This window comes from Notothenia coriiceps, unplaced genomic scaffold (genome assembly GCF_000735185.1).
Source record: "Notothenia coriiceps isolate Sejong01 unplaced genomic scaffold, NC01 NC01_scaffold00037250, whole genome shotgun sequence".
Lineage (NCBI taxonomy): Eukaryota > Metazoa > Chordata > Actinopteri > Perciformes > Nototheniidae > Notothenia > Notothenia coriiceps.
Window position 1 is genome coordinate 2,878,144 of NW_011369951.1, and position 27,908 is coordinate 2,906,051.

Here is a 27,908-nt window from a genome sequence, read left to right on the forward strand (position 1 = left end):
TTTGCAAAGTAATTACATTGGAAAAAAGGAAAATTCATGTGAAAATAGAATACGGTGTGTGTGTGCGTGTGCGTGTGTGTGTGTGTGTATTGCTCTATACCTCTCGGCTCTGGAACTGTGCCACTTCCTTCTGCCGGTTGACTCGTGTTAGACAAATCCTCTTCATCACTGCGGTCTCCAGACTGATCAGAAGCCTCTTTTACTAAATCAACTTCTGCAACAACATTGAGAGGCAGTAAATATACTTCAATGGAGAACACAATGTTGTAAAGCCAAGATAAACAACTATGATAACAATGCAGGGAACAGTAAGCTGTTAAGAGAACAGCAGTGCCAACAAAACATTGAATGTGATTTCAAGGAATTCAAGGTAGGTCACCCTAGCTGACAGTCAAAAGATTTATAACAAAGCTACCTTGTACTGTGATGAGGACTTGCAGGCCTGGTTCACAGTCTGTGGCTGAACAGCACAGAATCACTTTAAGCTGCACATTTGCAACATCGATAGTGCCATCTTGATTGGTCATAAATGGAAGGGCTGTGGACAGAAGACATTCTGCTTTAGACAAACACTGAGGGTATTACTGGTATATGGGATGCATTTGTGTTGATAGTTATCTTACCTGAGCTCACAGTGCAGTCAGTTAATCCCTGAGGAAAGACAAGTGAATTTTATTTATCCATCAGTGATTTTATCATTTGCACCATTGATATACCCACTGTCAAATGTCAAAATAACTTTCATTAAATGTATTTCAGTTTGATTCTAAGTTATAGTTCTACTTATGTGCTTGTAAATGAATGTCATACTACATATATTGATTTGTAACTGGTTGATTTACATTAAATGAAATTCAAAGATAATTCAAGCTACAACCCTAGCAACTAAACAGCTAACAACACTCAGAAGCCTGAAGAAAGGAAGAAGGAAATGGATCAGTGGAGTAAGGTGTCACACTCAGGCCCAATAGTAAATAAGTAATGGACATTAAACTCGGATAGACAAGAATACAACAACAATGTTTATAAAGTAAATCTACGTGAACTAAACAAATGAATCTAGGCTAAAAACGATGTAATGTCCTTGGCTGTTTTCTTACACAGGGAACATTCTATGAAATGTGGTTTAACAAAAGATCAAGTAGGCTTCAAACCAACAATAATAGGCTCATTTATTATAATTTGGCGTCATGTCGGTTAAGATAAATGAACTATGAAAGAAAGTATTACCTAAACACACAACATATGTCTGTTATCCGTATCGGATGTATTCATCACATACTGATGTCAAAAACCCGATAAGAACTAATGCAATTTGTTCTACCTGTAGTAGGCCTAAGATAAATAAAAAGAATATATTTGCCTTATCTACACTTTATCTTGGTTTTTCTTTGTTGGTGCGAAACAACTTGGCTGTAAGTAATAGTAATGGTAATCGAAACAAAGACAGGTGCACACACACATCAGGAATGCAATGATCATGCAGATAAGGATTAACAGGTTATTCATGTTCCAGTATAACGCCATTCACCTGAGTATGAACAAAACGGGATACAATTCAAAATGTTCATATCAACGCTGTCATTGTGACTTGTTACCTCGCTACAGGTGAGTTCAGGTGCGTCTCTGTCAATTATCTCCAGCGCTCTCGCGGACATGAAGAGCCAGAAGCGCATTACTGACAGCAGCCGGAGAGAAACCTGCGGCGCGCGGAGCCTGGGAGCCATATTTTGGAGAGTCTCTCCCCGGCGCACGACTCCTGCTCCAGACTACACTCTCCTCATCTGTAAATGCGGAGCCCGTTATCCGTAGTTCCTCTCAGCAGCACAGCATGACAGGGATGATTTCTGGGAGAATCCTGTGACCGTTGTTTTCCAACGCCAAACTGTTGTGACGTTCCAAATGTGTTCCTCGTGTCCTGCCTAATGACAGCTCGTGCTGCTGGGCGTGTCGTCACCTGCTCAGGTGGGATTGAGGAAACTCGTCACATGCACACAGTGGGGGAATGTAACAAATGTAAGGGTGTATTTCAGTGTTATAGCCTACTACATAAACTTCAAATCGCCTACATTGTGGAAGCATACTGCATTATTTAGATATTAGCAATATTTTTCTAGTTACCTTTTCTACATATCTTTCTGATATGCTTATATAATAAACTACATTAGGCCTACTAATCTAACAAGTATGAACAATAACATGTTATGACATGTATTTGTTGGTGATAAAAAACAAATAAGATACACAGCAGTATAGGCTACAATAAGCTCTTATTATTATGTGCAATATAGTGTCTTTTTATGTGCAATCCACATCTGTGCATATTGTGCTATCATTTAGTGTAGTCATTTAAGCTTCAAATATTTATTCATAATCATCTTGGTCTCTCTATTACTTGCTTTTAGAGTCGTTACATTTATTTTAGTCTTATTTGTTATTTTATTTTATTTACTGTATGTTGCACCAACGGGACAGGCACACAATACATTTTGTTGTGCCTTAATAATGACAATGAAGTTTTTGAATGAATAAATAATAATATTCCATAACACTACAATACTTTGAAGTGAGTATTTTTACTTGAAGTTTACTTTGACCTGGAGTACCTTTTACTGATAATAGTTATTTAAAATTGTACTTTAGTAACATTTTAAATCATAACTTTTACTTCAAACCGAGTATTTTAAGACCATAGTATTTCTACTTTTACTAAGGTAAACGATCAGAGTACTTCTCCCACCACTGCATGCACAAGAAGTTCTCACTTTCTTCAAAATGAAGATTATGAAAAAAATGCAATTTGTAACAATATAAAGCCAAAGGCCAATCTGAAGATTTGAGGATTAATCATGTGTTGTTTTTGTTATCTTTAAGCATGTAACAGAAACTCCTACAGCGATAGATTGGTAGGAGGTGAAATGGTTCCCCATACTGTACAAATAGTCAACAACAGTCAATCCACATTGTCTGTGTTAAGAACTGAACCTGTCATCTTTTAGTAACAGGGTTAGTAAGTCTAAACTACCTTTGTTACATTACATTACATTGCATTTCATTTAGCTGACGCTTTTATCCAAAGCGACTTACAATAAGTGCGTTCAACCAACAAAATACAAACTTGAAGAAAACAGAATCATATAAGTACATTGCACCTAGTTATGGATGAAGGGGCCATTGTATAAATGTTTTCAGTTTGAGTGCTAACGTTTAATCATTAATCTGTATCAAAGTGAATACGTCGGTTGTCCACTGTTGTAGATTTTCATTTGTATTTCTTCTTATCTGCTGTACGATATGGAGCTCTACCACCTGTGTTAACTGTATGCATCTAGACCAGTAGCTCAGCAACAATACAATGCAAAGCCATTTTGCATCTTGTAAATGCATTTGGCTGATAACGAGATGGCCATAAACCAAAGGTACACATTACAACGCTGCGGTTCAGCTCTTGATTTTATGTCCGAGAGCTATCGCCAGTTGGAGTGATCCAATCATATATACTTTAAATAACATTTGTTACTCTAAAATAGTATACTTAACCCAGCTTTGTTAATTTGTGTGATGTACACTTTTTAGCCTTGGATACTTGGTTCAGTATCCACATCAGATCAAATGACTCACCTGACGTGAACCCTAAGCTGTGTTGAACTTGTAGATGTTTTCTAGAGTTGATTTTTCTGAAAATAACAATTAACTTCCTCAGTTATCCTGTCAAGGAGATGTGTCAGCATCAGAATACCGCTGTTTTGCAATTTTTTGTTCAGTGGATTAAGAAAAAACAGGAACCTTACGAAAAGAGACACTGAATGCTGAAAAAACTCATTTCTGTAATACAAAAGCACTTTTATCACAGTTATTTTTTGGCAAAAGTCATTTCTTTCATTTATATAAATAGCATTTGTATTATCTACCAGACATGTTCCAATACAAACAGTGTTGAACTAGTACTTCTGCAAGTGGAGTCAAAATGTTTGCTGAATAGAGAAGTGCTGTGTGCCGTGAAAAAACAAAGAAAACATTGACGGATTCAGAGTTTGTTTTTAGAATGTAATGTGTGCACATATTTAATAATAGGTCTCTACTATACTAACAGCAATACCTGTGGTACATGAAAACTTAATTAACTGACAAATGTTGGAGCACACTTCAGTAGATACCCTAAATGTTTCCACCTGTTGCACTCTTTCCAACTGTGACCGCTTTGGCTCAGAAACCTATGCAAATTTGTCAGTTCCTGTATTGTGCATTTGTAAGTGAGGTATATTTTGCAAACATATTCTTACTGGTAAGCATATTTACATAGAGTAGATAGGACAGGTGTTGACTAAAGAAGCATAAAGAGCGTCTGTTAGAGGCAAAATGCAGGAGACAGGACGGAGTATTTACCTCATCTTAATATACAAAACGATAGGTGCAGGTCGTAATTAGTAAAGTCAAGTAAAAAGAAAGTAAAATAATAAAAGTTTGGCACTGGCAGTGCAACACCAATCCTCTGTGTCTCATGTATACCTATCATGTTTCCAGCAGAACAAGAGTCTGTCCACATCAGGCATGTGAAACCTGAGATTAAAGTTTCTCTGCTCACCATGGCAACACGCGGAGAGGCTCGTGCTCTTGTACAGTTCCTGACCTTGCCTTGTTGGCTGCAAGTGGCAACTTGAGCCTGCTCTGGGTCTTATCAGAAATTGTTATATATGAGTGATGACGTGTCACTCGGCCCTTGCGTTTTCTTTCCTTGCGTCTGAGGCAGCAGTGTCTCTAGTCTTTTTGCTAGCTGCCGTGCGAGCCATACTGACTGCACTTTGGCCAGGAGTCTGTGCAAGCAGTTCCACCTCAATTTTCCAGTTCTCTTCTGTCTTTTCATCCGCCCCAGCTCCTGTACAAAGCCCCTGAAATCCTGGGGTAAGCAGAACCGAGGGACACCTCTGAAGGCCTTTGGGATGTCCCTGCTGTGGCAGAGGCCCTGGAAGTAGACAAGGGCCACTCCTTGACTTTTGCATTCCTGCAGCGCCCCCTCTAGGCAGGCCAGAGCAGCCGCAAATACTGGTGCGATCACTGTGGAGGGCTCAGTCTGTGTGTACCAGTCTTTATCATCACACTCTTTTTTAACTGCAGCTTTCTCTCTTTTGCATTTTCCCAGTCTTCCTCCACTTACTTCTTCCTCTCTCATGTTTCTTTTACTTCTTTGCATGTTTGCCCTCTCCTCCCTCCACTTCTCATGGGTCTCCGTGGCTTCAGGACTCCAAATAATCAGCACTTTTCCTTGAGCCTCCCGCATGGCTTCCCACTGCCCGTAGAGCCAGGGAAGGGGACCCAGATCAGCCACTCCAGTCCCAGGCTCAGTCCCGTTTTTCGTTTGTGAGCTTTGGGCCCACAAAGCCATGTGCACAGAGGCACTTAGCTCCCCCTGCAGGATCGAGGCTAACGCACACACAGCAGAGACGTGGGCCGACTGCTCTGATGAGCACACAAGTAACACTGGTTCCCGAATACACAGCCAACCTAGGGATACGGGAAAAAACAGGGGAGAAAAAGAAGATGTTCTGAATAATTTTTTAATTCAATTTCACATCAGACTGTACATGTACCACAGTTGCCGTCAGGTTCCAATTACACAAATAAATCCAGGCAGTACAACAGTATAATTAAAATGATTATACATGCAACCAATCAAAGGCACAGGGGGAATTGAACCAACCTGCTGCTCCACTTTTGTTGAGACGGTGGATAAACATTCCCAGTAAAGCAACAATAACCACGGATACCAAAGCTGCCACAGCATACATGCCACATCTGTCAGACGAGTCTGTAGAAATAGAAAATTACATTTATTTACTTTAAAAAACTACACATAGCAGTGCATTTGCGCTCATGTGTGCATCTTGAGTACACTCACAGTCCGGGCACAGAATTCTTCTTCCAAGTAGAGCAGGATGTGACTGCCACACCTGCAGAAAAAGCAAATTGTTAGAGGGAGATGAGAGAGAAAGGTCACGCAGCATGTCAAGAAAGACCTTTACCGTGCATGCACATGATTTTACCTGCACACATGGCTTCTCAGCAAGGAAAAGAAGAGGCACATGTATCCTTGTTTTAGTTGTATACGCTTCCTTTAAAATAGATAAGAAGAGTCAGATATTTACTTAAATGAACATTCATATGCCATCTTTCTCACAATGTACGTATGCTTACAATTGTCACTGAGTGGACCTGCCCCATTGGTGTACACTCCCTCTCATTAAGGACACAGAGTTGAGCTGAAAAGCTTGCAGGAGCTAAAGAGGTGATAAACAAAACCACACTCTGCCTGCCTGGTCCCATATGCACCTCCCATGAAGACATACCTGTAAAGGACAAGGAGAGGGAAACAGACAGTTCAAATACAATGATCAGCTATAAGCAACATGTTTGTTTTCCTGTTTGACTCACCAGCCTCGAAGCGGCAATAGATTTCTTGACTGCCTTGTAGGGACAACTGCAAAACACAACACAAATATGTGAATCTACATCTAAAAAGGTAGGCAACTGAACATAGGTTAATGCAATTTGGCTAAATCTCACCTGCAGACACATCTGAGGGTGTTTGTCCACTGCAGATGTGTTGTATATCTGTTGGGGAGACACAGTGGTTCTTTGAAGCTTTATTTAATTAAATCAGGAATGTATTGCTAATACCGACAGCAGGAAAGCCAAACATACCATGTTTCGCCCAACTTTCCTATCCTCCAGTGTGGAGTTGAGCACAGGAGTGCAGAGTTTTTCGTTTTGCCTCCAGCAGAGGGAGGCAGAGATGTTCAGGTCACTGGCAGGACACTCGGAGCTCCAATTCAAACTTGATTCGTACAGTGAGACCTCAGAGGAGAGCCAAACATCCCTGGCATCTATACAAACAATGTGGACACAGATGTTTATGACTCCAAGTGGCCTGACTGGTTTATCCAAGGATGCGATCGTGGATAAAACTAACTGGATATTAATGTACGAACATATATAAAAGAAAACGGTATCAAAGTAAACAGTATCAAATAAAAGAATAACAAAGTCATTTTTGTGAGTTAATCAATAACAAAACAATGGTACAAATAAAATTCCCTTATGGATGTTTTTGATTAAATCTGACTGAATCATCGTCACACTCACCTGTGTGGCTCTTATTCTGAAATGGGCACTTTTTATGACGCCGGGCATCCATATGTGTGTAAAAGACCTGTTAACACAGACAATGTACAGGTATAAAAAAACAGACTTATTTGGCTAAGAAATAACTTTGCATGTTTGAACACATGGAGCTGAAAATACCTCCACACACACACAAGGCAGCAGGTAAGGGAACTTAAGAAGACCTGATCGAGACTGAGATGGATCAATCTTAAAAAGGGAAAAAAATAAATGATTACTTTCTTTAGTGTGTAGAAACAAAATAACACACAGGCAGATAAATGTGCCTCTGATACTCACAATGATTAGGCTGGAGAAATCCGATTCCACACAATTTCCATTTTGTTGGTAACACCATCTAGCGTTGACTTTGCCTCCAGGCTCCACCGTCACCAAGATGGATTTAGACGACTGGTTCACAGACAGATCAAAGTCTGGGATGGGATCTAAGTCACACAGAAATAAATAATATACAGGATGTAACCATCAGTGTCGACAAGGAAAAACATTTAGACGTGTGATGCACTGAAGGACAAACGATGACATTTGAAAAAAGCAAATGCAGACGATTTGGTTTCTCATAGAAGAAGGGGTATGCAAATCTAATACAGTTATCATGACACATTTTTGCCCGCATCTGCGTGAATATTATCAGGTTAGCTGTGGTTTACACCATCATCATAATAGGAAACAAGATAATACATTTAGCCAACAATAAATGTAATGCCTTCAGTCGCGTTCACATTCTTGTCAAATCTATACCAAAAAGAGTTTGAGCTGTTGCTGGTGGTGACCAAAGACACTTCTTCAGAAAGCTTATTTATTGTTTGTTTTACTTTTACCTTATCACCTGTCGGAGAAAGAATGTGTCACACCCAACTCATTTCCTTTGAGGTTGAAGAGGGAGAGTTTATCGATAAAAGCAAACAAAGATCAATTGTAGCAGAAAGAAAAGAAAAACAAATAAAATAGTTGAAAATTGAGATAAAAAAAATGAAACGCCGACATTGCTTAATAATATATAATCGTTAGGATAAAGAAAGCTATAATATGGCATTCAAAGCAAATAAAGACCACTGGAACAATGTGGTTGGATGGGAAATAGGATGACATTCAACATTTATATTGCCCTCAGGAAATACATGGGGGATCTTTGCCGGTGCACAGTGATACCAAATAGATTTCTAGGTCTCAGTAGATTTGAATCTTAATTTTTTAACTAAAAGAGATAAATCCTTATTACATTACCTGGTATTGTGTAGCTGACACTGCAGCTGGTTGATGATGTGTTGTATGACACAGTAACAACACTATTTACTGAATCTTGGACACAATCATATACCAGTTCCCACTAAAAAAGATAACAAACACCATCATCATCAGAATTGCATTCACAACGACATGTGTGAGTATACTTGAAAATGAATCTTACCAGATCAAATTGGGCTTTGCTGTGTGGCTGTGAGACAATACTTCCACACTTGACTCTTTCTGCATGCGTTTTTTTTTTTTTTTTTTTTTTGCACTATGTAAAAAAGATAGAAAAAGAGACATGTTACCTTTGTGTTCTCCCTTCTTGAACAACTGTAAACGGTGGTCTCATATTGACCTATTACATGTGTGCAGAGTTTGGGGCAGGTGGAAAATATCCAACCTTTGTCCCTTTTTTTAATAGGCCTGATTATTTCCTCAAATGATGAACGACGAATTTCAATTGTCGAGGCATTACAGAGGTCTGGAAGAAAACAGACTTTTTTCAGGCAATGACAGCTTCAGAGATCTTAAAATGTAAAACAATTGAGATAACATGATGGACTTTGCATCTATGGTTAGACCCCCTTACCATCAGTCTTTATCCAGGCATGAACAATGACACATCCAGAGTTACCCCCCCCAGAATCCTTGGGCATGGCTGGGGTCAGTTTCACAGGGCAGTGTCCCACAACATCATCTGTCCAGACAAGAGAAGACCATTAGTACAGCAAGAGACCCTGTGGCTACTGACACTGATGCTTTTATTGGGATGAAACTGATAATAAAACATACCATGTTCGTGTCCTCCTTGATATTCCTGCATGTAAATCAGGGACAAGAGAAATAAAGACATAAAGGTGAAAGGGATACAGCATTAGCAAAAATGCTTATGGGTTCACCCTTTCACCAACACTGCATTTGACTTTATCATGAAAAGAAGATTAATTCCCTTCACTTCAGTTAGTTGTATTTAAAAAATATTGAATTAGTTATTTGTTATTAAACTCACCCGACATGTTATGGTGGCACAGTCCAGCGTCAGTGGAGCCACTACGACGAATATAAGAGCCAGTGCGGTGGCGAAGCGACTCTTAAACATACCGCACATTTAAAGTAGGAAATGTTCGCATATTTTGTAAGTAATAAGTCACAATGTTGTGTCCTCACAAAGCTGTAGTTTTCCCGCTAGTTGGTCCACGTGTCAGGTTTCTGCTAGTGAGCGAGTTGAAAAATATGTCCTCCTCTGAACAGGTGATCTGTGCCAAAAGGAGCCCACTGCTGTGTTCAGGTCCTGCCAAGAAAGACTTAAATCTTGAGTGCGTTAAAAAAAACATTTTGCATAAATATGGTCGTGGCCTCAGCTCCGCCTCACTATCAAGTCTCATGAGAAGAAACCAAGCCCACTTTTACCTTACTGATGCCCCAGCAGGAAATAATAGTGCCTGAGGATCCTGTACTGTATGTTACTGTATGATTCTCTCTTTCTGTAAGATGAGCCCCAACCCACCTTTACCTGGTGCCAGGAAGTGATGGTTAAGAGCCCATGATCTGTCTCTCACCCACACCCGCACAAACCAAACGGCAGAATCCCCCTGCAGACCTTAAAGTAATAATAGTACAATACCCCCCACACACTCCTACCTTCATTTATGCACAGTGCCTAAAATAAGTGTCAAGAATCCATACCAAAATATATTTTTATATGATACTGTAAGCATCACTGGTCAGAGGTGGGAAGTAACTAAGTACATTTACTCAAGTACTATACTTGTGTACATATTTTGATATTCCATGTCACTACATTTCAAAGGTATATCGTGTACATTTACATATTTTGTACCATTAGTAACTTTACATATTTGGATTAATGATGTGAAATATAAACAACCCTTAAATCAGACTTTAGTTACTGGAGTAAATTCACAAGATACCTGCAGTATTCAAAGTAATTAAAACTAGCTGCACCTTTACCAGCTTTGATTAAAACAGTAGTGCATCAATAATTATAATCAAAACATATAATTATCCTGGAATTTACCAATTTGCATAATAAGTACTTTTGGTTCTCTAAGTAAAGTTTGATGCTTATACTGTTCTTTTACTTGAGTAACATTTTGAATGCAGGACTTTTACTTGTAACAGAGTATTCCTACACTGGTACTTTTTTACTCAAGTACAAGATCTGAGTACTTCTCCCACCTCTGTCACTGGTGCAACCAATACGTTATAGAAGTCACATCATTAGTTTGTCTGTAATTTAAATTGATTGTAGACATACTCCTGTATATGAAAAGAAGTCAGTATTGACAAAGCCCTACACCATGAACACAAATGAGCGACCAACTCTGAGAAATCATTGTTAGTAAAGGACAGGGTAAGTCACAGCAGCAAATTTGCCCATAGCGGGCCATCGTAAAATAAAGTGCATAAAATCTCTGGTTTAGATAACTTAGCAGCTGTGGTTTTACCTTAACTATCTTGTTTGTGCATACACTCTCAAATTAACCGCATAAAAAACACACAGAAGTCCAATGTGTGTGTTTGAGTAGAGCAGTTTGTTTTACGGAAAGCCAAAACAGGGCATTTGGTAGATAACTGGTTTCGCAACCGCCTAAATGACGCTTATCAGTTGTTTCCACATATTGTTCGTGGCAGGAAACCATGCATCTTACACCCAGAGTGGTGACGTTTTGATTGCAAATCAGACGACATCAAGTTTGTGGGTGAGTAAGTGTTCCAGATGGGTGGGGGATCTTTATCGTGCACGGAAAAGATTGATCAAAATCTATGGTTCGGGGTGAGGAAATTCACATTGTATGTCATGATAGGTAACATGGGCTCATGTAGCAACTGATCATGAACAACAGTCCATTAATGGCAACAAATATTAAATGGCATAGGTTGTTTAACCAGTAGAACCAATAAGTGTGCACAATGCAAAAAAAGCTGTAGATCGATTGCAAATCAAACTTACCGTAACTACTTTATCCTCACAGAGAAGAAAGACTTAACATAGGATGGCATATTCTCCATGATTTAACCCACCTAGGTTGCGTTGACTTCAAAATACTACTGTTGTAGCACTGAAGGTTTTAGCCCCAAAATACATTTATGTTCTTCTGCTACATTCGTCTCCAGGCATAGGTGTGCTTGTGTCTTACACTGCACCACAACTTTTATGCTTTTATTTTAAATTAGTATTATTTTTTAAGCTTGTTTTATGTTGTACTCCTCTTGGCTTTTAATGTATTGAAATAAGGTGTATGGTTATCTTTATATGGTTTTTGGAAAGCATTTTGAATAGCCTTTTTGTAAAAATGTGCTATGTAAATAAACCTTGCCTTAGGTATGATAAAGAAAGCCTGTGTGCTGAGCAAGGTATGATAAATTCACAAGATGCCGGAGGTTGGAACACAACTCTTTCCAGTCATAATAAACAAGAAAGTTTAGGTGTTTAGGGAAGTAACACTTTAGCTTGGAGCGTACACAATGCCAAGAAGCATAGAATAAAGATAAGTATCAGAAAGATACAGTCTAAACCTTTCTTGAGAAGCACTTGAGTCACAACTTCCTTGTTAAAAGTTGAGAGGATTGGGCGGGGTAGTATTTGAACTAAAAAAAACAAGGATGTTTCACACGAGGGAAAATAGGAAAAACACAGACGGTGAAAAGTGCCCTCAGCTGCAGACACAGTTATCACGACACAACCCACAAGTTTAAAAAACTCAATTATTTTTTATTAAACTTCTATATTTATGCAATCTGTATATATAAAAGTTCTAAAGCCATCAGCCTGAGACTAAGACAGACAGTGAGGCGATCATGTGTTTAGTCCTCATTATTCATTGACCAGCGGCCTGTGTGACAGACGTACGTTAACAAAACGGTAAAAACATGATGAACACAGAGTGAAAGACAAAAACAAAGGACCACACAACGATGTCTTGTGTAGCAGGAGTGATTAGAAGTAGTCCATGATAAAAAGGAGCTTGTGGACCTTGGAGTAAGCAGAATAAATAACATTATCGTTGGGTTGCCCACAGGTCAGTCTCTCTTTGTGCTCCGCTGCGAATGACTGGACACTAGCACCAGGCATGTTCATTTTTTTGAGTTTGTTTTGAGCGGTGGGCAGTGGATGTGAAGATGTGCTCCACAATCTGTGAATAATACCACATGCATTTCCTTGTTGACATTTTAAATGACATGTGTAAGAATGAAAGTGAGAGGTATAATAGTGTAACAATGTGTTACTTTTTTTAAGTCTGTAAACCACCATCTCATTTCTTATTAAACATATCGACCATAATACTAGGAATTTTTTGATTGGTGGTTTTAAACATAGCATATTTCTTCTTGATTATTATTATTATTATTCATCAATTTTTTTTCAATTCTCTTAAATACAATATTTTACATGTCAGATTAAATACGGCTTAGTGTGCATGATGTGTCTTGGGGCCAATGTAGTGGATGTTCTTTCCCCCACTCTGTTTCTTGTGTTCTGTGATGGTAGGATGGGCTCTCCATAGAGAAATGTATACTCCACAACACCTGGAGGACCAACACCTGTGTGTGTGTTTTCAGTCACTGTCACTGGTCTCGCTGCTGGGGTCTCCCTGCACCTTGCTGCGGTGTTGCATGGCGCGGTGGTAGGCCACCTGCACGGACTTGCGGATGTTGGATTTTCGGCCTTCCAGCATTTTCTCCTTGTCCAGTTCCTGGTCCACCCCAAGCGGCACCAGCTTAGAGCGCGGTAGCCACTGCCTGAATAAACACAAATATATATCCAATTAATACATTTTAATAAAATCAAAATAAGAACAGTACCTCTGTAGGTAATAAAATGTAATGTGCAGGATGGAGGACATTTTACATTCATATTCTATTTAATATTGAATAATCCATTCTTGCACAATAATATCCTGCATTATATTTGTTACTGGAAATGTCTATTTCCACATGTATATATATTTTACACTTTTTATCTTTTAACTTTTTAATGCTATATTATTTGTATCTAAATCAGGGGTGTCAAACTCAATTTCATCTCGGGCCACATTAGCATCATGGTTGCACGCAAAGGGCCAGTTTTATATACAAGACTATGAAAAATGCATATATAAATATTTAATATATATAAAATAATGTATTATATTACATTATTGCCTCTGCATTGGATTATTATCGGATAGGGTAATAACTTCATAAGTCTCTTCAGTAAGAATGTCAAAAAATGATTAAAAAAGAAAAGCCAAATTCTGGAAAAAAAGTCAAAAAAAAAAAGAGGTAACATTTAAAAAAAAAAGTCAGATTCTGAGAAAAAATGAATATCTTGAAGAAGAAAAGTCAAATTCTGAGAAAAAAAAAGTCAAATTTGAGATGCATTGTGCTACATGTAGTTTATGGGCAACGTGCCTCTGTAAATTAGCATGTAACCTTATAATAAACATATTATATTCTTTGCAAGCTCTTGTGGGGCCACATAAAATGAAGTCAGGGGCTGGATTTGGCCCCCGGGCCTTGAGTTTGACACCCCTGATCTAAAATGGAATAATCCTGGGTCAGCAGTTCAACTTGTAAGAGGATCATCAAGAGGGACACTTCCTGTTTTCATTATGTTTCTCATACTTTTGCTTTTCTTCGAACTTAAAAAGGAACATATGTGATGGCGCGGCAAACCATGACCTAAAATACGAACTGTATTTCCCCTCCCGCTTTAAAAAAACACGGCTGACCTATTTCTGCGTGTGTTCCGACGCTTGAAAAAATAGTGCAGTTTCCTTTTAACTACTGCCACAGAGTGATGTTTGTGCACACCTCCAGTAACTAGGAGGCCTGTTATGCTTGTGTTTTCTGTTTTACTGTACTCATCATTTAAGGGGGAGAAAATAAAGATGCAATGTCAGTGAAAACGAACGAAGAAGAAACAACCTTGATTGATAATGATGACAATACAACTTATTAAAACAAAAAGAGAAGATGAGCAGAGCACTGACCATGTTCTCTTGTTGTCAAAGAAGAGCACCAGGAACAGGTGCTCCCGGGCCTCCTGGGTCATCTGCTCCCCTAGTTTCAGTACATCCAAAGGTGGGACAGGGATTGGGACGCCCCGGTGGAAAACCCCCTCCCTGGGCATCTTAGGGTCAATTATCTGAGGAAGAGAAGAGGACCGTTAGACACCCAGTCGTTAAGCTGCAGCGTGCCCTTACTTAGTCTGTGCTTTCTGCAGTGTCCACTTGTTTCTCACCAGAGCCGGATATGAAGGATAGCCTCTGCACTTGGCCCACACCAGGTCCAGAGCTTCAAGAGAAGAATAATCATCAGAAGTCATCCAGCATCCTGACCGGGCCCGACCCCGCACCACTGAGGTGTAAGTAAACAGGAACAGGAAGACAATCTCTGTTGTGCATCCTCTAGCTAAACCAAGGTTCTCTACATAATCTATCTGCTCTGAGATTACATTATAAACTAAATCCCTTTCCTTTTAAAGGTGTGAGCCAAATGTTGTAACTATAATCTGTTTCTGTAATGGGGCAACTAGGCTGGGTGAGATCCTACAAGACTTGAGTGCTGGGTCGGGGCTAAACAAATGGTCTTAGTGCCATTTGAGAAAAATACAACATTTGTCCCCAGGAAAAAACATGATTAGTCACAGAGCAACCTTAAACAAATGTCAGTTAGATCGTTTTGATAAGTACTTACTGATACAGTGTCATGACAACATCATATACGTTTCCACTGGTGATTAAGAGTCAAATCAGATCAAATAAAAAATGACTGCTATCATATCAGATTGGTTACACACACAAAACCAATTGCTGTTTGGCTGTACTGAATCACCATCTGCATTCATATTCAAATAGTTCTGAGAAGACACTTACCGTCTACTTAAAAACAACCGTAATAACGACAGTGTGCTTACAATGTGAAACGGGCCGCGATCCTCCGACGGAGTAGGAATCGTTTTCAGTGCCCGACGTCTCCTCACTGCTGTCCTCCTGGAAGGCCGAGCGGGAGAACGACGTCTTCCCTCTGCCCTGCTTAGAGGGGGTCGTACTGAGAGAGGAGAGACAGGAATACACTTTCATTCAATCTGTAAAAGATGCTATCAACTAGGGCTGAACGATATACCGTGTCATGGCGATAACCGCGATATTCACATCGCAGGGACGTGCGATTTAAAAAAAAAGAAATTTTTTAGGGCGTTCGATATTAAGTAGGTAAATTAACTCAAACACGTCATGTTACAATTATTTTGCTGCTTGCTACAAAAGGAAAACTTGCGTGGCTCTCATGTCAGGGGTACTTGAGTGGAGTGACATGCAGGCTCTGAGTCTGCATGCACAGCAAACAACTATTTCAGATGCCTTTGCCGGAGTTACACCAAATGAGAAAGGTTCAAAACGGCATAAAGGAGCTGGTGTATAGCTGTTCTTCATTTTATTTTTATAATGTTGTTTCAAAGATGTCAACTACTTTGCTGCTATTTGCACAAAAAAGGTTTTAATTGTGGAATAAAAAGTNCTAAGCAGAAGTAAACTAAACAGAAATCCAAGACAGGGTTTTCAAAAGTGAAGAGTAAGGAATTTGTTTGTAAATGGACTTACCAAAACATTACGAGGTCCCCAAAGAGTAAGGTTCTGTTCCACATCACACCAACATCAGTAAAAAACCTGCAATCAAGAAAGAGAGAAAATAAAGATGAGCAGAAATTACGAAGAGTAGATCAGATGAGAAGATGGGAAAAAAGGTAATTAATTGCCAAATGATTACTAACTTGTGTTAGCATGACTCACAAAACACACAGTCAATAGCTTTATTGTTGTAGTAATTAGCTACCTGTTTAAGTATAATATAATACACCTAGGCTATAAATTCAGCTAGCATGACATGCGCAGACGGAAATCATATGTTAAATCATAAACATATTTTTAAATAACAGGTAATTTTGCAAGAAGGTGTAGTCCATCAACATGCGTTCAGGTTCAACCCTGTTACCCAACCTTTTTAGATTGGCACAGGAAGTGAAAAAACTGTCAAGTAAGATGACACAGTGGAAAAGTGACATCTGCAAGCCATGTGCTAAGTGCCATGGGTGACCAAAACTAAGTCCTTCTTTATTTTTCATAATTTTTAACAATCTTTTCCAGTCTTAAAAGAGTGTGGACTCTGCCCACATCAACCCTGTTACCTGATATTATCAGAATAAAGCATATTAATTTCAAAGTTATTTTTGCTTGCATGAGATATCCAAAGTTTGTCCTTGCATTGAAAGCATAGAAGTACGCATTTACATGCTACATCTAGCAAATAATTCCTGAGGTTTAAAGCTCAAATCTAGCACACTTGATTTTCACCCTGTTACTTTCAACCCTGTTACTATACTTAGAGTAACAGGGGTAATTCTTCAATCTGCGAAAATATACATTTGATGCCTAGCTGGGCCAAATCACTTTTTTTTATGGTTTATTTAATCTTGTTTTGTCTAATACATTAAAAAACACTTATAAATAAAGGTTATTTTTCTGAAATGTTGGTGTCCCTAAATTTCCGTCCAAATTCTGGAATGACCCATATGTGGAAATTAAATTGTACATTGTTTTCTCAAAATTACCGATGAATGAAATGAACTTGTTTTAAACAGTGACAATTAAAAAAGATAAGAAGGATGCAATTAACACTTTCAAATTATTAAAAAAGGCTATAATAAAACATGTAACATCTAAAAGGGGTCAGAATCGCTTTTTTATCTGAAAATGTGTCCAAATCACAACGAACCACGCAACTTGTGTAATTGTTCTAATAAACCAGACAAACTTTAAGTCCACTTGTATCATCTGGCAGCCAGCTGGCAGCCGGACAACGAGCCATAAAGCCAAATGGGTGATTCTCTGAATCGGCCGGGTGGTCCTTTGAGTCCCTCCAAAGCTTACTTGCGAAATGTTAATGGAAAACGCGAAAATACAAAATGTAAAAGCAATGAATTAATGAACAGGTTTGTTTTGCATCACAATGTAAAACGTGTGGTGGGATGGCCCTATATATATATTTTAGTATGCTAGTGGCATTGTCAACGGGGGGGGGGGGGCTCGCTGCGGGGAAACGGTGGACCTCTGTCGCGCAACTTCAGTGATGCCGTTTAAAAACATTAAACAAATTAAGGGCGGTGCCGGCCGTCAGCGAACCGAGCCGGTCGTCAAGGGACGTTCTATGATTCTACAGATTCTATAGATGGTTATGATAAAAAATGCAAAATGTTTGGTTTAATTTTTTTTCAATGTTAAAACCCAAAAGGTACCCGATTCAGAGAATCACCCCAATACATGGAAAATGACAAGCGGGAAAACATCACATGTGTAGAACACAAGCCGTGGATAGACGGAGGGTGTGACTCCGCCTTTTGATCAGAGACCATCCTCCTCCCTTTTGTCTTGTCTTCAGTTTGTTAACTTCTCCAAAAGCCGCATGGACTTCGGGCGCGCCGCTCACCCATTTTTTGCAAACCGTTCCTCTCATTGCGTGGGATTTTAATGCATCCGGGCTGACCCGGTCCACTCTCAAACAGAACCCCCCGCCCCCTTCCTCACAAGTTGTGTTTCATAGAGTCTTCGTGGAAATCATTGATTGTCAACACAGCAGCGAGGTAAGAAAAACAATTTTACTGCTCAATCTTAACATGTCCAAATTTACGAGTGACTATAAATCAAACAAATATTGGTTTTACAAACAATAACAACAATAATGTTTCTTCTAAGAAAGCATGACTGTGAAAATAGTGCATGCACACATCGCACTGCAAGTGTGTGAAACTGTTTTTTTTGTCCCCACACTGTGGTTTTAGTTTTACCGTGGTTTATGACGCTTTCGTTGCCTGTATGGAAATCACTCGCACTCTGTCTTATGTTATTTTCATATCATTTGCGTCCTGTTCATTTTAGCAGGCGTGCTGGCAGAACAACGAGCGTTGTGTTCTCCAGTATAACCCCTGATACATATGTGCCTCATTATCTACAGAAAGAAGCTGTGAAGACATGTTTAAGTTCCGTTTTTATGCGTGTACAATACATGAGTCATTTTATTGGTTACTTTTGAGGAAATAAACTTTGAGATGTCACGTGAGATGCTGATATCTTAATACTTGTCTGGACCTGACATAGGCCTACTCGAGAATGAATCATAGAATACATTATTTATCACTAACTTTTTTGACAGACTAATAAAGTGTATTTTATTTCCCGACTCACTCATCCCACGTGGTTGGAGGCTAGTTTGTCAGTTTGGACGGTTTGCTTTCGGAAATCGCACTCTCCATCACCCCTGACCACAGATCTGGGAGATCTCACACGCACACAGTTCAGAGTGCTGTTTTCAGTCAGTTAAAAACAACCATGCGCAGCTTCCTCCATGCACATGACTTAAACCACATTTCACCACATTATCTGCAGATGTGGCATAGATCTGTACTTTCTGAAAGATGTCAACAGGATGACCAGATAACATCTCAAATAATTAGGTCTTATTGATAGTGGTCATTACGCCTACATGTATTTCATTATTATTTTTTCTATATTCTACAGTTTGCTGGTTGTATGTGTATGCTGCATCTGATCCAGCTGTTTCAACATATATTGGCAGATGTGAATTTGGCATCATGTCAAAAGGCAGCAGGGATGTTTTGCAATATGAACTAGTTTAAGGGAGTAATCTGGAAATGATTGCCTACTTGTGAATATACAAATAACAAATGTTAGTAATAAGTATAAAAACCTTAAACTGTCGATTCATGTTGATGCCAGTGTGGCACGAGGAAGTCACCTTTCCTCTCTCTCCTACCAAAACAGACACTTGTTTTTCAATTGAAGATAGATATTCCACGTGATTATGTTTATGTAAATATAAAATATGCATTGGTTGCTGGCTCAGTTGTGAGGATATGCCGCCTGCTAATAATACATTGAATATCTTGACTAACTGTCAAACATAAGAAAACAGAAGATCAAATGGTAGGCTTTGCTGTTTTTTGTCATACATGATATATATTTGTACAACTATTTTCTGACATAAAGCAGCAGACAACTTAACCAGCAGTTTAACTGAAAATAAAAATAACGTCTATGCAGCCCTGGAAGAAGTGTGTGAAATAGGAACTGTGGTATGACTCACGGTTTGTGGTGAATAAATGCAGAATTGAAACATACAGTCCGCTGTAGTGTGGGTTCTCAGGATAACAAGATGATATCAAGAGATACATTCTGGTTTGTGAATAGCAAGACTGAAGCTCTCTGATGTGGCGCTGATGACACATCTGAAATTAGCCATATATTGTATCGTTAGGATTCTTTTTGGCAGTTTTCTGTTATTTGACAGTATAGAAAAACCAGAGCGAAATCCGGGACGTTGTGGTAATGTGGCATGCGCCAAAACCACTCTGCTCCAAAGGTGATATACAGAGTATGGCTCAAATACAGTATCACAGTAATTCAGAGCTGTTGTAATTTTCATATTTGAAGACATGGCCTTGAAGTGAACACTGCCTTCAACAACACAAGGATATTGTATCAACACCATAACCGGTATTGATAAGAGTTCCATCATGTTAGCTGGTTTGTTTATTGTAATGTGGCAACTATCATGTTGGCTACTTGTAGGAAAACTGATTCACTTATTTTTCTTGCATTTAGTAACGATTCATACTTGCACATTTCTACTTCTTGCGTTTCTTTGCTTCCCTAATTTTTTTAAATTATATTCACAGGTTTGGAGCCATATCATTGTTTCGACACAAGATGCCGTTATTCGACGGGACCATAGCCTCCACGGGACTGTCGAAACCTCCAAATATGTCTGGTTTCCTGAGTAAGCCAGTGCTGCAGTACAACGGCGCTTACTTCACTTATGACCACAGAGGAAAGGACGGAGCAGGATTTACTCCTCCTTGGAGCACCTCAAAGCCCTCTCTGCTGGATGGCAGAAGTCCTGTGAGTCACCTTTCTGGCATGGAAGGACAAAACCACATAATGTACAGGCAAGAAAGCAAATCTTTAGAGGAAGGCCATTCTCCTTCATCCTCTTTGCATCACATCCCAGTAAAACCGGGCTTTGCGTTATACACTAAAGGTCCTGGGATCAGGAGTCCCGCAGCTGCTGCGCCAGTGGCTGTTAGAAAACAAAAAGCTGGAGCGGAGAATTCATCTCCCCCATCTGAAAACTCTCTTTACCTAGCAATTCCTAAGCCACATTATATGCATAACCCCTGCTGTGATGAACTGGGTTGTGTGATAGGACATCAATACAGTGTGGAACATGGCTCTCAGAGGATACCCAGCACTGTATATGAGCATGATTGGATGCAAAATGATGCCCACTGCACTGAAAGACCACCCGTCCAGAGGACAGGACCAGACACACTGCTGCAACAGAGAGGTTTACAGTTTGAGCCCAGAACGGAACCACTAAAGAGGGGGACGTACAGCCCAGGTAGAGCAGGGACTTTTCCTGCTATGATCGACCCAAACTATAGCAGTTACCCCTGCACCCCAACTCGCCCACTGTATGGTTCTCTAAGTGAGCAGAGCCAGCGTTTACAAACCTCCCCCAGAGGCTACCCTAGCCTATACTCCTCCCATCCCACATATGAGCATATGACATCAGAGGTTTATCAGGAACATTCTCCCATGTCCAAATATGGCCAGCTAACACAGCACCCGATGTTTTACTACTCCCAAGCAAATGTGGAGGTAGAAAACAGGTCACAGTGTAAGCAGAGGGAAGATGTGCCTGTTATTCTCAAGCACACAATCTCAAACCCCCGGGAGCATTACATATTTCCTCAGTCTTTTCATGGTGAAATTCCTTTGTCTTGCAGTGAAATGTTGCAAAATCATGTCCTAATGCGGAGTTTTGACTCTCCATGTTATGCAGTTCCAAGATTTCATTTGAATGCAAGCCAAATCAGATCCCCCCCAAAAAGGCAACATGCAATGCCGAGCTTGCACTCTAATCACATTGTTTCCCAATCAGGCCAAAACATGGCGCACCACATGGCCTCTGCAACAGACCAACATAAGGACAAATCTAGCCCGCAGTTTGACCAATCACATCCCAACTCGCCATTCCGGCGTGTAAACATAAGCAGTCCTGCCAGGCGTGTAAGCCCACCGAGTGTCTCACCGTCCAACATACACATGAACAGGTTTCATTCCCCACTCACCAGCATGCAGATGGACCAACCCGTCTTTTCACCAACTGGCTTGAACATGGAAAGAATCCTAGACTATTCTTCCAATGAAGCCCATGTTAGGTGCCCAGAACAGCCCAAAAGTCTTCCTGTTTCCCCACAAACATTGCTGCCCCGGTCACCGCATCACTTTTCAAATCGAATCCAAGCAGCTGTAGCAAATCAGGGAAGTATCCGTAAGATAATTGATTCCCCCCTTGCACCAGGAAACCAACACAATGGCCCTGTGTCCAGTCCAGGCTCTGCTATTCTCAAAAGGTGCCTGAAGAGAAGTATTTCTCACTCATTTTCGCCCATCAAAATAAAAGAAGAAGATAAAGATTTATGTGAAGTGGGATTTGTTACAAAACGACAGAGGGTAGAAATAGAGAATGCAGAAGAAAGAATACAAACTAGCTCCCCTCCTATGCCAGTTATTAACAACGTCTTTAGTCTGGCACCTTACCAAGCATACCTGAAGGCCTCTGGATTTTTATTTTCAGGCAGAGTACCTCAGAGAGCCGTCCATTCGTCCGAGCATCGTGACGTTCAAACCAAGCCAGACATCAAAGTGAAAAGGCCTGATCAAGATGAACCTCAGTCTGTTCTCTGTCTGGTTCCCAAACAAATCTGTGCACGTTCTCCAACAGAGAAGCCTGTTGTAAAAATGTTTGAACCTAAAACTATTAAAGTAGAAAAAGTAGACCCAACAGACACAGAGTACATTAGTCAGATGGACTGCAGCAAAATAAAAATAAAGAGGGAGCCTGAAGACACTGGTTCCTACAACAGTGAGTCAATGTTGGTGATAAAGAAATGTGAACCTGATGAACTTGAAAGTAAACCTTCATTAGCAGATGAACATAAGGCTTCACACGAGACTCCAGATCATTCCAAATCTGAGGTGGCTGCAGAGATACACTCATATCCTCGGGTTGACACATGCATGATACCTAAACCCATTACTTCACCTCACCCACCTGAGATGAAAATACATTTCAAAAACATTCCTCCAGAGTGTCTGAAACTTTCCACCTTCAGTATAATTCTCAGTGATGCGAAGCCTTCTCGCCCCGCACCCCCCCCAGAGACGCCTCCTGCATCGCCGATAACTGAATGTCCAGCAAAACTAGAGCCCCAGGCGCCAGTCCGAAAGCACTTCTTAGAGTTGCACCTGTCCATCTGCAAGCTAATATCTAACTGTGTGTTGGCCTCCTCAGAGCAGGAGCTCCGGGCCTGGCTGTCTCAGTTCGAACTGACTATACCAGCATCTCCTACAACCAAAGTCCCGAAAGTGTCCTGTTTGTTGGGGGTAAAAGCCAGGGTGGGGTGGCTCAATGAGGAGATACAGTCAGCGCTCCATGATGTCCTGCAGAGGTTGAGAGAGTACACCTTTCAGAAAAGCTGTCCTTTTCCACACGTCATGCGGACGGGGGCCGTGTTCCTCCCCATGCTGGTGGTGAAGGAGCTGCTGTTTCCCACAGTGCAGGGCTGCTTCATCGACCAGGTGCTGCAGGAGCACCGAGTGGAGCTGCGGCCCACTACGCTCTCGGAGGAAAAGATCCTCATCCAGCTTCACAAACGAGCCTGCTCCTCCAGGCTGAGGAGACTCATGTCCCTCAAACACCTGCCGGATGTCTACTCTGATGCCGTCAACCTTCTGTATCACGCTTGTGTCTGCAAACATCTGGGTGAGTGCATGATCGCTACTATGAGGGAGTTATTTGTATATATTTTTAATAAAAAGGTACAAAACGGGTATTGAAGTGATGTAATGTCCCTTACGGGTGTCCATTCAGTCCTTTTCCCATTTTCTTTCCACAATAAATGTTGCTCTGGGGGGATAATATGTCTCATTTTGGTATCATCATTTCAGAAAAATTTGAGAGTTAGCAACAGTTGTGTTATTGACCCTCATGGACACAACTACTTTTTTTTTTTACCAAAACTGCAGTTCAAATGTCCAAAAAGGAGACAAGAAATGAATCTACAATAGACATGTATTGTTTCGGCATGCTTAAACACAATAGCATTTTAAACCTCACACAGGGGATTTTTCCAGTAACTTCTTCAGTGCTAAGATTTGAATAATATTTGACAGTCAAGTACAATTAATTGGTCCTGCAGCCGTAAAAAATGGAACCTTTCACCCCCCCCATGAATAGAAAGTAGAGAAGAGCTTGATAAAGTAAGGTTTCAGTGTCATTTCTTATTACTTTTATTTACGATGGATCATAAGATAGACTGATATCATTCATATGGAAATGTTTGAGATAGAAGTACAATAACATTTGGTTTTCATGTACAACTACCTAGTAAGATTATACCTCTGGCTCGACCATTTGATATGTACAAGACTGCCAGACCAGCTGTACAGAAATTCCCATCGGGTCGATAGTGTGACTTACTGATTCCTCTGGATTTGTTTTATGAGGCATCATATCATGACTGTTAATTGTATCATGGTCTTCCCTCAAACAGTTTTTTAGCAATCATATCATTTCTGCATACGTGGCCATTTTTATAGGGAACAAATCACAAAAAACATAAAATATTCAATATAAAATCCATTTATTTTTTACAGAATCAACTTCAGCTGACGTCCAAAAGAGAGTCCAGGTATATTTATTTTTTATGTTGTCCCTCAATCTCACTCCTCTTTGCTTTTTCTAGATAGAAAGCAGGACACCCTTCTGCTAACTGTCAATCCCTAATCACTAATCACAGAAGGTTGCATGATTGCGTTTAACCTGTAGTGGTGGGTGCTGAGCGGGGCTATCTCTGGAAAAATGAAACTCATCTTCATGATTTTGTAAAATAGTATTGGTGGACCTAAATGGTTGTGGCGCAAGCTGTTGGATCACATTACCGGAGGAAGGAAGTGAAAGTCTGCAACACACACACAGGGGGATTTACTTTGGTACACTTTGAGCAGAGAGAAAATGCTGATCATATTTTAACTGACCACTTCCCTGGTCAATTAAAACATGCATCTGGGCCTGCTAAGTCCCAGTGGGAAGAGGTTTTGGTGGGATTGTAATGATAAAACTGTCAATATTCTATATGTTACTGTCAACAAATCCCATTAAAACAACAACACCAACCAAAAGGGTTTTAATATCTCTAGATACTTTCGGACTTTCCTGCCTGTGGCTCTCAGCCCCAAGAACATGTGTTGCAACATAATATTTAAAAGAAATGCTTACATTTCCATGTTTCCTAGTGTTTTGTTTTTTTGTACCATTTTGCATATTTAGAGCACTGTGTAGTGATTTTCGCTCCAGTAGGGTGCATGTTGTTGTTCCAAGTAACATACAGTGCACCCATCTTTATCATAATGTCATATATTTATATTTATGTATATATATATATTTGTATATATAATATCTTGTCAAATCCAACATGTATATTTTCTATTTTTTTTGTTTATTTCTAGTTTTGTTTTATTGTAAAATGCCTTGTCTTTTATGCTGCTGCAACACTAAACATTATCCAAATTGGGATCAATAAAGTACCATCTTATCTTATCTTATTACGAATGAGCATGGTCCCTATTGCAATGGTCTTTTAAACAATTTTCAGGCACCAAAAGAGGTCAATAATTTACCAATAATTAACTTCAGGCTTTGGCTGCAAAGACCAGTTCATTATTGATTTTAGTCTTTTCATGGAATTTGTTGGCAACACATATCACCAAACGTGTCCTTCACATATCACCAAACGTGTCCTTCAAAAAATATATTCGTTTCTTAATCAAGTTTCCGTTCAAGATGACTAACAGTTCACATGGGTCAGGAGCACGTTGACTTTGGTATATGAGCATTTCCTTGTCTTACTATTGCCTCACTGCTGGTTTATCCCTGACTGATAGCGCGCCTGGTAGCAGCTGACTCTTTCCCCAGCCTTCGTGTTTACTCCCACAGCCTTCTTTTCTGTCTCTGCTGAAAGGCTGTTTCATGGTGGAAGATCATGCTGTCTAATCAGCAGGTCTGCTGATATTAATAGAATAGTTTCTCATTGTTCTGGTGTGCTGAAACCGGAGCAATGATTTAATTCAACCTGTGTTGGACTTTGTGGTCGCTAGCTTGCTTTTGAGAAATCATCTGCTGGGAAACAAAGAGAATTGTATTGTCTACATGTATCTAATGATTCCCCAATCAATTCATTAATTATATTAACACCTACCTTCCCATTTGATCACTACCTCATTTTTATATATTTCTTTCACATCTTTGTATTCATTTTGACTTGTTCTAATGTCTATATTCCCTGTGTTGCAGGCTTAGCTTTGGATGATTCTGCTGACAGAGAAAAAGTTTGTGAGGAGACTCCCGTTTGTTCAGAAATCACAGTCTCAGCCCCAGAGTCACCCCCACATATACACACCAAGGACCACGAATCAATGTCAGATTGGAACAATAATAATAGAAAAAGCAGGGTAAAGAGGAGTTCGAGGCGATTGTTTCTGGACAGCAGTTCCTCAGAGGAAGATACAGATGAGACAGAGAAGGCCTTAAGTGGAGGCTTGCTGGATGCATTTAGTGAGAACAACTGGAGTGGGTTTCAGTTGGAAGGGACTGAGAACAGAGGGAGTGACTGTATGGTTGCAGATGAGGATTCTTCACTAAGCACCCCTCCTGAGAATTCATGGATGTGTCCTTTGACCTTGAACAAATGTTCTCCATCTCCAAGGGACACTGAAACAGAGGACTACTGCAGTCTGCCTCCTGTCAGAGACAAGTCTCCAGTGAGACCCAAGAAATGTTCAGGCGTGATTCTCAAACTGAGGAGGATGTTCGGCAAAGGTTTGAACAGAAAAAAGGCTTGCTACCAAGCAGTGTCAGACTCAGGGACAAGTGCGGATCCTTCCCCCTTGCAGACAGGTGATGGGGAACTGAGCAGAGAGAGGGACATTTACAGGAGGACGTCCAAAGGGACCCACAGGCGGCAGAGGACGGGAAGCTTCTGTCACGCATTAAGACCTCTAAGCACTACTTCTCATAGAAAACACAGATCCCTCTTAAAGATCAAATACTGTCCCTACTTGACTGCGTGCCACAGCGCTGAGCACAGGAGGGTCCTGCGCTCAGCCGTCCAGAGGGCTCGGAGGGCCATGAGATTCTACTACCCCGACCTGGTGGGGAAGAGGATCCGCCATCTGTACGAGGAAGACGACAAATCTGAGGTGTGGTACAGAGGGGAGGTGAAGCGTGTCCACGAGGCCCACACAGACCCTATAAAGACTATATTTGAGGTCACGTATGACAGCGAGCCGGGGTGGAAGTACTACCTGGAGCTACTGATGGACTATAAAAAAGGCTGGCTCAAAGTCGAAGACTAGTTTTCCCACACAAATGTCTTAATGCACATTTTGCCTTTTGTCAAGTGTAATAATAAAATGTCTAAATTGTTCCCTCTTCGCTGCTTTTTTCACTTGCCGACAAAGGCAGCCTTCATTAACGCTCTGGCCTCCCCAGGAATGAAGTTGGACTGTATTTGGTAATGTGGTCAGCTTAACATTCTTATCATTTGAGAGCTACAGGATGCATTTTGAGCGACTTTAGTCAATGTGCAACATCCTGTAGATGTTGTTTTAAACGCTTATCTTCTGACACATGCACCTACTTTAAGCACATATTGAATTTGGTTGTGTGAAAGAAATGATACAATCTTGCCTTTTTTTAAGATAACTGCAAAAAAAGACCTTAAGTGGCAATGTTTTTAAACTTTAATTGTAAGAAACTATGATGTTTGGTATTTATTGTTGTGTTCCAATTTTTATATTGATTGAAGTTAGTGACTTGTACATTGTTTGTCTATTTGGATTTTGCCAGTAAGAAAACAGAAAAACAAACATGACATCAAGACATCTTTGAAGGTCTTCACTTATTCAGTGCCAGCCACATTTCTGTAGGTTTACATTAAAATGCCAGTTTTTTTACATTATTATAACAAAGGTTGTTTATTCACCCTGATGACTGTAGTACTTTGTGTTGTATCGTGTGTAATTTAAGCTGGACAGGCATTAGTGTGGGACTCTACTAAAGCTGCCTAAGAGGTCTTTGACACCCACACTGCTGTTTTAATCTGTGAACATGAAGAGACTTTCCCCTCAAATCATATTCAGTTTTGTTGGACTACTGCAGACAAAATGTTTGTTTTTCTCACGGTTTTAAATAAATGTGTGTAATGATTCAATGTCTCCTGATGTTGAAAGTGTACTTTTCTGCCAAATATACTTGGTGTTTTTTACTATGGGACTAATTGACCTTTTTTTACT

The 27,908-nt window shown here is 40.1% G+C and overlaps 3 protein-coding genes across 5 annotated transcripts in view; 1 reads left to right on the plus strand and 2 right to left on the minus strand.

The window, feature by feature from the left end:
- Window positions 1-3,664: 3,664 nt before the first annotated feature.
- LOC104966689 (interleukin-17 receptor E) lies at window positions 3,665-9,712 on the minus strand. Of its 3 annotated transcripts, XR_800663.1 has the most exons (17): window positions 9,422-9,712; window positions 9,205-9,229; window positions 9,002-9,109; window positions 8,591-8,893; window positions 8,407-8,509; window positions 7,459-7,604; window positions 7,300-7,368; window positions 7,141-7,207; window positions 6,700-6,881; window positions 6,562-6,609; window positions 6,430-6,475; window positions 6,193-6,344; window positions 6,042-6,110; window positions 5,897-5,948; window positions 5,699-5,806; window positions 4,586-5,502; window positions 3,665-3,677 (listed from the first exon to the last, which is right to left on the minus strand). XR_800663.1 is itself a non-coding variant. In XM_010795918.1 (16 exons), exons 8-16 carry the CDS (start codon window positions 7,190-7,192, stop codon window positions 4,679-4,681), a joined length of 1,533 nt encoding a protein of 510 aa, XP_010794220.1. In that variant the 5' UTR covers window positions 7,193-7,207; window positions 7,300-7,368; window positions 7,459-7,604; window positions 8,407-8,509; window positions 8,591-8,893; window positions 9,002-9,109; window positions 9,205-9,229; window positions 9,422-9,712; the 3' UTR covers window positions 3,845-4,678. The 3 variants fall into 3 exon arrangements, 2 of the variants coding, with proteins under 2 accessions (XP_010794220.1, XP_010794221.1); XM_010795918.1 differs by lacking the exon at window positions 3,665-3,677 and having other exon boundaries at window positions 3,845-5,502; XM_010795919.1 differs by lacking the exons at window positions 3,665-3,677; window positions 8,407-8,509; window positions 8,591-8,893; ... (1 more) ...; window positions 9,205-9,229; window positions 9,422-9,712 and adding an exon at window positions 8,001-8,054 and having other exon boundaries at window positions 3,845-5,502.
- Window positions 9,713-12,123: 2,411 nt separating this feature from the next.
- The window catches only part of brpf1 (bromodomain and PHD finger containing, 1), a 61,579-nt gene continuing 45,794 nt past the window's right edge, over window positions 12,124-27,908 (minus strand). The window contains exons 13-16 of the mRNA XM_010795940.1: window positions 15,335-15,468; window positions 14,660-14,712; window positions 14,409-14,563; window positions 12,124-13,176 (exon numbers count right to left, since the gene is read on the minus strand). Of these exons, the coding sequence (XP_010794242.1) occupies window positions 12,993-13,176; window positions 14,409-14,563; window positions 14,660-14,712; window positions 15,335-15,468 (526 nt within the window). The 3' untranslated portion in view covers window positions 12,124-12,992. The remainder of the gene's footprint in view (window positions 13,177-14,408; window positions 14,564-14,659; window positions 14,713-15,334; window positions 15,469-27,908) is intronic.
- cunh15orf39 (chromosome unknown C15orf39 homolog) lies at window positions 17,850-27,895 on the plus strand. Its single transcript, XM_010795939.1, has 3 exons — window positions 17,850-18,055; window positions 20,168-23,319; window positions 25,909-27,895. Exons 2-3 carry the CDS (start codon window positions 20,199-20,201, stop codon window positions 26,967-26,969), a joined length of 4,182 nt encoding a protein of 1,393 aa, XP_010794241.1. The 5' UTR covers window positions 17,850-18,055; window positions 20,168-20,198; the 3' UTR covers window positions 26,970-27,895.

Coding starts and splice junctions, on each gene's coding strand:
- LOC104966689 (XM_010795918.1), bottom strand. CDS start 7,192: ATGGATGCCCGGCGTCATAAAAAGTGCCCATTTCAGAATAAGAGCCAC. Junction 6,882..7,140: donor TCAGAATAAGAGCCACACAG/GTGAGTGTGACG, acceptor TTGTTTGTATAG/ATGCCAGGGATGTTTGGCTC. Junction 5,503..5,698: donor CAACAAAAGTGGAGCAGCAG/GTTGGTTCAATT, acceptor CCGTATCCCTAG/GTTGGCTGTGTATTCGGGAA.
- cunh15orf39 (XM_010795939.1), top strand. CDS start 20,199: ATGCCGTTATTCGACGGGACCATAGCCTCCACGGGACTGTCGAAACCT. Junction 23,320..25,908: donor TTGTGTCTGCAAACATCTGG/GTGAGTGCATGA, acceptor CCTGTGTTGCAG/GCTTAGCTTTGGATGATTCT.